Raw genomic sequence first — 8,352 nt, forward strand, 5'->3', positions numbered from 1 at the left:
CATAAATAAATAGCCTACAGATATGAGACAATTCCGGACGGAATTTCCCTTACATGGAAAGAGAATAAACTATTACATGGAAAGAGAATAAACTCTTACATGGAAAGTGAATAAACTATTACATGGAAAGAGAATAAACTCTTACATGGAAAGTGAATAAACTACCTTGCTAGAATTACTCCTAAATCAATTATAATAAAGGCTGTATATTACACTAATTTAGGGAAGTAAACAGAGGGTGCTAAATATGGGAAGGAACGCATAGGATGGAAGGCGACGTGGGCTTGATTTCCAACATCAACCTTGGTATAGAGTTTCTTTTGGAGTTGTCTTTGAAAAAGATCGATTTGGATTGTCATGTTTGGTGCACTGACCAGGGTATCAAAGACCCCGGTCCCTCCGAAAGCAAAATTCATTCCATATTCCAGGGATGTATTCTCCATTTTTCTCCATCTATATGGTGTAGGGGACCTTATACCCATCCATGAAGCTATTTTTTCATGCAGTTCAGACAGAAGATAAAAGTATAATTAGATGAAATAAATGATGAACAGAAGAGAATACAGACCTTTATCTTCTTTCTTTATTCTTCACTTCTTTTTTCCCCTTCAGGATTCTTGGAAGAATATTATTTCCACATCATACTAGGGTGAATTACGTACACTTAAGAAACTATTTTTTCTCCTCTCAAACAAAAATTTATTGCTTTTCACAAGGAAAGGAATAAGAAAGGAGAAGATCCAGCCCTCAGATAAAGGTTTTTGGAAAAATATGCAGGCCAAAAATTTTCAGAAAAATATATAAAAATAAATCAATTTTTGTAGAATATAGCTAAGGTCATAAGAGAAGAGAGAGGACCTATGTAGTCACTGAAGACGCGACCGTTTGAGTAGTGGCCAGCCGGTTTACCAGGAAGAGTGATTCCATATGGTTGGTTCCATGACCTAGCACTGAAATTCCTATTCCCAGTATCAACATAGGAGTCTCCAAACACGAAAAGCTTGGTGAAGTCATGAGCATGAGCTTCTGTGCCAAGTATTAATGCAATGTAAGATATATATAGAAGATGGAAGAATGCCAAACTTTAGTTCCACAGACACCAATGTTTTCTAGCTACCAGTTAGCCAAAGTTATAAAGCTAGATCTCAGAACATGTACCTGTAGCAATAGTTTTAAAGCAAATGAAGAGACAAAAACAGACGATGAAGAAGTGGCTTTCCTTCTCCATTAGCGAACAGATTCCAGGTGTAGGAGCTGTTAAGAGAAAGGAACCTTCCTTTGTAGAGAGATTTTGAAAGAGAGATGACAGCTATCACACTTGCATAAGCCAAAAGCCAATTATCAGTTTTCAGTTGAATTTGAAATTTATTATAATTGGACCTAAGAAATAGTGAAAATAATAGAAAGGCCCAGTGCGTGATGATTCTTCGCTCAGATAAAGTCCAGGTCGATCTATTATTTGTCTTGAGCAAATACTTAGAGGTCTGAGTTGAGATAAGGTGCTGGGATGGATTATCTGATCCCCATTTCAAAGACAAAGAAATCATACAACGATTTCTGAATAAAATTTTGTATGTCAATTATTGAATACTTACAAAAATGAAAAAACACGAGTTCCAACCCAGGCGACAAGATGTGCGGCTCATGTTCAACGAGCCTGAAACAAATGTGCGTCTGTCCATAGGCCACAGCTCACGACTCCTGTTAAATATAGTAGCCATTTCTTGATTTCTACTAGTGGACAAGGAAAGCTGATAGCATGTTTCCTCTCTGTCCTTACCTTACCAGTGACCGTAACGTGAATCATTTTCAGGGATGGAGAACAACCACAAAAAATAAATTTCAATGGGAAAGAATTGGGGAGAAATTCAAGAGTTCTAATCTTCTTTCAAATCAAATGTCTGTATAGTCAACATCTTTCAAGTGGGTGTTGATAGCATGTAAAGATTCCTGACTTCCCTAGCTTTCTTAGCCATGAGTACTGGCTATAATCTCTGAGCCCATGTACATAGAAAAATTAAAGTATGTGATTAGGGCATATCACTTCCTCTATTGATGCCTTATTTAATAAATAAATAAAATAAAAACTTTTGCTGTTAGGGCTTGCCTTGTATTTCAGTATTTGTCATGAGCCTCATGACTGCCATGTATAACATTTGCAATTTAAAAAAAAAATAAAAAAATAAATTAAAAGAGATTACTGTTAGGATCTGCCTTGATTTTGTAATGGTGCCATGCATGTATCACATTTATAATAAATAAGTAAACAAACAAACAATAATTATTATAATATTGGGTTTGAATTCACTTCCATTACTTAATAATAATAATAATAATAATAATTATAATGAGGAGGAGAAGGAGGAGGAGGAGAATATAAGTTACATCAATATCATGCTCTTTAAGTTTTGTTTTTAGTATTTTCATAATCATTGATAAATTAGTTTTTAAAGCGAAAACGCCTGCACACTTGTAAAGGCCAGTTTTGTTTTGTTTTTTGTTTTTTTTTTTAAGAAAGCTTATCCTCTATTAAATCCATTGTTTGAGAGGGAACTTGGATTAAGAAATACATCCTATAAGCTAGAAGGGTAATAGTTTTGGAAGAACCTGCAGATGTATTGGATTAATGCATGAGGAACAAACAGGCTGTCTTCAATTCATTCGTTAGTGCGCCAAACATTGCAGCCCAAATGTAACTTCATTATAAAAAGCCCATTTTAAAATTAACTTACATAGTTATTACAAAAATTACATCCACTTATATCAACAAGACGAAAATATCGATTTTTACGAATATATTGATAATTTTATTTTATGGATATATAAAAAAAATATCAATAAATATTTTAAAATAAAATATCAGTCAGTTAAAAATAGATCAAAATTTATTAAGTTATTGAAATAAAACTTTTAATAAATGATAAAATATGCAATAATACAAGTGTTGATTTTTTTTTTTGATTGAAAAAATTGATAATGATATTTAGACAAGCTTTTTTATTTAAAAATATTAATAATTTTAGTTATAAATTTATATTTGTCTTATATTATTTTACATATAAAATACATGATAAAATAATTAAAATCAACTTATCTATAATATTTTTATTTTAATTAATATATAATATAAAATATAAATTTTATTTATATTTATATTTATAAAAGATAATTATATATGTATATATATATTAGATTCATACACATATTTAATATATATGAAGATATGGTGTAATGGAAAAGGACATTCTTTGTAAGTGTGAGGTCCTCGTTCGAGCCCTAGTGTTGCAGGGAAGCAAATTTTTTAAAGTGTAAAGTAGCTCTCCCACATCGAAACTTGAAAGCAACAAAGCTCTATTTAATGATTGGTGACTTTCCAACAACATGGTTCACATGGTGGGCTGGAACTGGCGTAGCTGGGCTTATCCTGGCCCAGTGCACGAATGGCTCAAAATTTTTTATGAAGCCTATTGAAAGGTGTTGACGTGGCACCGACACAGCGACATGCTATTCCCATGCATTTTCTTATGAATATGAGGAAAGTTTTAAATTATTAAACCAAATATAATGGGAATCATATTTAGTTTTTTTAAAAGTAAGCACATCAGAGAACTTCACAAACCAAGCACGAGGTGTTTGTTTGAAATCGTATAAAGCTTTTTTGAGCTTGCAAACTTCTCAAAGGTTATGAGAAACACTAGAAGGGAGGACCATGTAGGCTTCTTCTTGAAGATCATCATTCCTAACTAAGACATATGCCATTGACGAACTAAAGAAACCGCAATAAGAGTATGAATAGTAGTCATATTTATAATAGGAGCAAAAGCCTCCTCATAATTCATAACATACTGTTGAGAACCTTAACAACCAATTGGGATTTGTACCGCTCAATGGAACCATGAGACTTAATTTTTATTTTATAAACACAACGAGAACTAATGATACTCTTATCAAGTGGTAAAGGTACCAAATCCTTAGTATCAGTCTTATGCAAAGTATAAAGTTCCTCAATTATAGCTTGTTTTCGAAGTGGATAAAAAACAACTTCTCTATATGATAGAAGGTTAAAAAGGTTATGAATAGGAGGTAAAAATGATGTAAAAGAATTTGAATAAAAGGAATAACAAAATCTAATAATTGAGTAAACTTAAGAAGACATTGAGAATTGAAGAACGTGGGGAAGGAGGGTTCATAATCTTATAAGGTGTTGAAGTAGCCGTACGAGGAAAAGAAAGAGCATGTTGATCAGGAATCAAAGTACTAGTATTTGCAAGAAAACTATCTGTACCATCCTAGAAAGGATCAATGTAAACAAGTTCATACTTAAAGGCATTATGAGACTCAACGGGAATAGAAAAGAAAGGTATATGCTCAAGGAAGAAAACACGATGAGAAACATATAATTTATGGCTAATTGGATCAAAGCAACGATATCTCTTTTGACCTTCACCCATATCATAGACAAACATAAATGATAGAGCGAGAAGATAACTTACTATGCTTTGCATGAGGATGAAGAACAAAACAAGTACAACCAAAGACTCTTAAAGAGAAGTAATAAGGAGCATAGCCATATAACTTTTCAAACGGTGACAAACCAAAGGTGTGGGATGGGGGGATTTTTTTAATTAAGTGAACTACAATAAGAACTACTACCCCCACAATTCAATAGGAACACTAGCAGAGAATATAAGAGAACTAGTAGTTTCAACATGTTTTGTTAATGGTTCATGTTTTGTTTATTTACTATTCTTGCTAAATCCAATTGATGACTATATTTACTTTTTTAGTTTGGTTTATGCAATTTTTGAACTCATTTTTCATGTATCTATTATCAATTCTCAAAAGCAAATTAATATGTGATCAATTGCTCATGTAAGATAAGATGACAATAATAGAATATGGATTGTGTTGATGAGCTTCTCTTAAGATATCTATAGACAAAAGATTATTTTTTCTTTCAATAATACTCTTTATTAATTTGTGTGTGTGAAAAGTTTGTAAGTTCGATTGTGTTTTTGCCATCAAGTTTCTCTGCATTCTTCCTTTGTCATTTGGAATTTAGTTCTTTGTGAACATGCATTTTTATCTACCAAGACCAAGAATTAGAAGCTAAACTTGTCTTTGATATGTTGAAAGCAAATTATTAGGATTGTTGTCCACATCTCGGGTCCCAATTTTATAATGGATCAACACAAGATTGGTCCAAATTAAAAAGAAACAAAGTGGGGTTTTTTTTTTCTTTTTTCAAAGAAAAATGAAAATTTTAAGTGGTTATCATGATTTTCCATTAAAGATATAAATATGATGAGGTTGAAGGCTACTATAGTTGAAGACTTTTGTGTAACTAAGAGGGATAATTATGAAAACTCAAAAACTAGAATATTCTATAATTTAGATTATGATCTTCTCATCCTTGTGTAGCCTCATCTATGGATGACTGCCTTTTGTCGTATGATTGTGATATGAGAAGATTGTTTTAGGTGGACATTAAACTTGTCTTTGATATGTTGAAAGCAAATAATCAGGGTTGTTGTCCACATTTTGGGTCCCATTTGTCACAAAATTTCCACTATTTTTTAGGTGGGCATTAAAGATTTTACGATGGTTCAACTCAAGATTGGTCTAAATTCAAAAGAAACAAAGTGGTTTTTTTTTTTTTTTTTTTTTTTTTCAAATAATGAAAAATGAAAATTTTAAATGGTTGTCATCATTTTCCATTAAGGAAATAAATATGATGAGGTTGAAGGTGACTATAGTGGAAGACTTTTGTGTAACTAAGAGGGATAATTAGGAAGACTCAAAAACTAAAATATTCTATAATTTTGTAATTTTAAGAATTTCTTCAATTTTATATCTCAAAGTTGCTTCCTTGGTCACCAGCCTTTAACTTTAATTGAATTGGCCTCTGTTAAAGATCTAATACACAACACCCAATTTCTGTGGATATTTAATTTTTAATTTTAATTTTAATTTTTAAATTTTTTAAAATTTTTATTTTTGTTTTTTTTTTACTGTGAAGATTAACTAAAGTAGTTGCTGTTATTGCTAATTCATTATATTATTCTAGTGTGTTATTTACGGTCAATTTTGATTCGATCCTAATTTATGTAGATTGTCTATCCAATGGGATTGACTGTCACATCTATTTCACATTCCAGCACTATTAATAAAACAACAGTAGGCAACCATGTTGTTTATTAATAGAAATATTAATAAAATTTTAACTTCTACCTCAAGCTCTAAAATCTGAATAATTGTTTGCATTGGTTTGAAAATTGAAAATTATATAAATTATAATTTTATTAGACTAGATTAAGAGTGTGTTTGACAGTAATTATATGAAGTGTTTTAATATTTTTAAAAAACAAATATTTTCAAGTGTTAGAAATGTTAAAAATATTTATTAGAGTCATTGTCAAACGCATTCTAAGAATGTATTTGACAGTGATTTGAAAAAGTGTTTTTAATTTTTTTAATGCTTAAAATTTTTATCTTTTAAATATTAAAAATATTAGAAAGATGTCGAAAAAATTATTGTGAAACACACTTTAAAAAACTTATAATGTAAGGCATAAGCTTGACGGGATTTCATTATATTCATTTTATAAGAGAATGGAGTTCTAGAAATGAGACACCAATTCAAAATTGGGCAGCCTATACAAAAATTGTGTCCCAGTGTGAGTTGGAAAAAAGACAAGAAACTTTCTTTTGGCCGTAAGAGGATCATTCATTATTTCTTAATTTTGTATATATTTTTTAAAAACTCTCTTGTGAGGTGCTACTTCAAAAGTCTAGCATACAGTTTTGAAATAAAAAATATTAGAATTGGTATTAAATGATGATTTAGTAAAAAATAAAATAAAAATTTAACATTATCTTGGATTCTATTCAAATAAGTGAATAAAAAAAAAAAAAAAGTATTCATTGACTTGCAACTGGCAATGGTCAATTGAGCCAAACTAGGACTAAGCCGACTCCTCCCCAAATTTGGCATAGGTAAGCTAATTTGCTAGGCATGAGTCTTTGCGTACCGGCCCCAGAAACATTACAATTGAGCTTGATGGGAGCTGAAGTGTTTCCATTAAAATTTGTTGTGCGCAATTGTTGAGAAGATAGCTTGGTTGCTGAAGATTCCTATGAGCATTGCTGGGGATTTTTATCACATCAAGAAAAAATTATTGGCTGCATTCTTACCTTCCAGTTTTGCTATCGGAAGAATGGTGTAGTATTTGCCGGTTATTCCATATGATAAAAGAGTTCATTTTCTGTTCTCTGGATGTGCTTTAATATCCTGTATGTCATACATCGTCTAGAACCATGACTCGATCAACTTAATATCCAAAAGTTATTCCATGATTCATTATAGAACTTGAAGTGTGAACTATGAATTATGTTAGGATAATTGTATCATTTAGATTTTGATTGATGTCTCATCTCTACACAATTGACTAATTTTTTTAGGTGGTAAGAATTTCAATCTTTGTGTATACTATGCATCAAGATATCTCACTCCATTCTCTCTCATCATTGTCTAGAGGATTCTTCACTCTCTAAATTCTCACGAGTTTAACAAAACCTAGCCTCTTCTCAAGCATCACTCTATTCTCTTTCACCATTGTCTTCTCTTCTCTTTCTATTCTTCATATGTGTTTTTTATTTTAGAGCTCAAGGAACTGGTTTGATTACTTCAAGTGTGTGTTTCTAAGTTTTGGATCATCATTTTTTTGGAGCTTTTATGTATTTCTTTTGAGTTTTGTTTTGTTTGATTTGGTGAGTTTGAGGTTTTGTTACAAGAGAGCAATTGTGATTTTCAAGATTTCCTAAGTCATAACAATGCCATTTAATGGCCAAAAACCAAGAACTTCTAGCCTCAGGAAGATTTTAGTCCATTTCTCAAAACTAGGGTTATGAATATTTCTCTTTATTTATTTATATTTTGTCTTCTATATTAACAATATGAGTTCATGAGAACAAGTGACAATTGATTGATCCATTTCTCATTTGATTCTTGTTTTATTCGTGTTTCATGTTTTGTTTATTTTCTTTTCTTGCCAAATCCAATCAATGACTATACTTGTTTTTTTTAGTTTGGTTTATGGAATTTTTGAACTTGCTTTTCATGTATCTATTATCAATTCTCAAAAGCAAATTAATATGTGATTAATTGCTCATGTAAGATAAGATGGAAATAATAGAATATGGATTTGTGTTGATGAGCTTCTCTTTAAGATATCTACATACAACATTATTTTTTCTTTCAATAATACTCTTTATTAATTTGTGTGTGTGAAAAGTTTGTAATTTTGATTGTGCTTTTGCCATCAAGTTTCTTCACATTCTTCCTTTGTTATT

The 8,352-nt window shown here is 30.9% G+C and overlaps 1 protein-coding gene across 2 annotated transcripts; it reads right to left on the reverse strand.

Moving 5' to 3' along the window:
- Positions 1-130: 130 nt before the first annotated feature.
- Positions 131-1,371, reverse strand: LOC117910706 (GDSL esterase/lipase At5g03610-like). Of its 2 annotated transcripts, none has more exons than XM_034824824.1 (3): positions 1,159-1,371; positions 859-1,023; positions 131-490 (listed from the first exon to the last, which is right to left on the reverse strand). In XM_034824824.1, exons 1-3 carry the CDS (start codon positions 1,226-1,228, stop codon positions 210-212), a joined length of 516 nt encoding a protein of 171 aa, XP_034680715.1. In that variant the 5' UTR covers positions 1,229-1,371; the 3' UTR covers positions 131-209. The 2 variants fall into 2 exon arrangements, with proteins under 2 accessions (XP_034680715.1, XP_034680714.1); XM_034824823.1 differs by having other exon boundaries at positions 859-1,026; positions 1,159-1,356.
- Positions 1,372-8,352: the final 6,981 nt, after the last annotated feature.

Source organism: Vitis riparia, unplaced genomic scaffold, assembly GCF_004353265.1.
Source record: "Vitis riparia cultivar Riparia Gloire de Montpellier isolate 1030 unplaced genomic scaffold, EGFV_Vit.rip_1.0 scaffold821_pilon_pilon, whole genome shotgun sequence".
In the NCBI taxonomy this organism is placed as follows: domain Eukaryota; kingdom Viridiplantae; phylum Streptophyta; class Magnoliopsida; order Vitales; family Vitaceae; genus Vitis; species Vitis riparia.

Bases quoted from the DNA above. Each gene is read 5' to 3' on its own strand.
- LOC117910706 (XM_034824823.1), bottom strand. From the start codon at position 1,228: ATGGAGAAGGAAAGCCACTTCTTCATCGTCTGTTTTTGTCTCTTCATT. The intron at 1,027-1,158 runs GTACATGTTCTG...TACTTGGCACAG, and splicing joins CTTTAAAACTATTGCTACAG to AAGCTCATGCTCATGACTTC. The intron at 491-858 runs GTCCTCTCTCTT...ATGAAAAAATAG, and splicing joins CGTCTTCAGTGACTACATAG to CTTCATGGATGGGTATAAGG.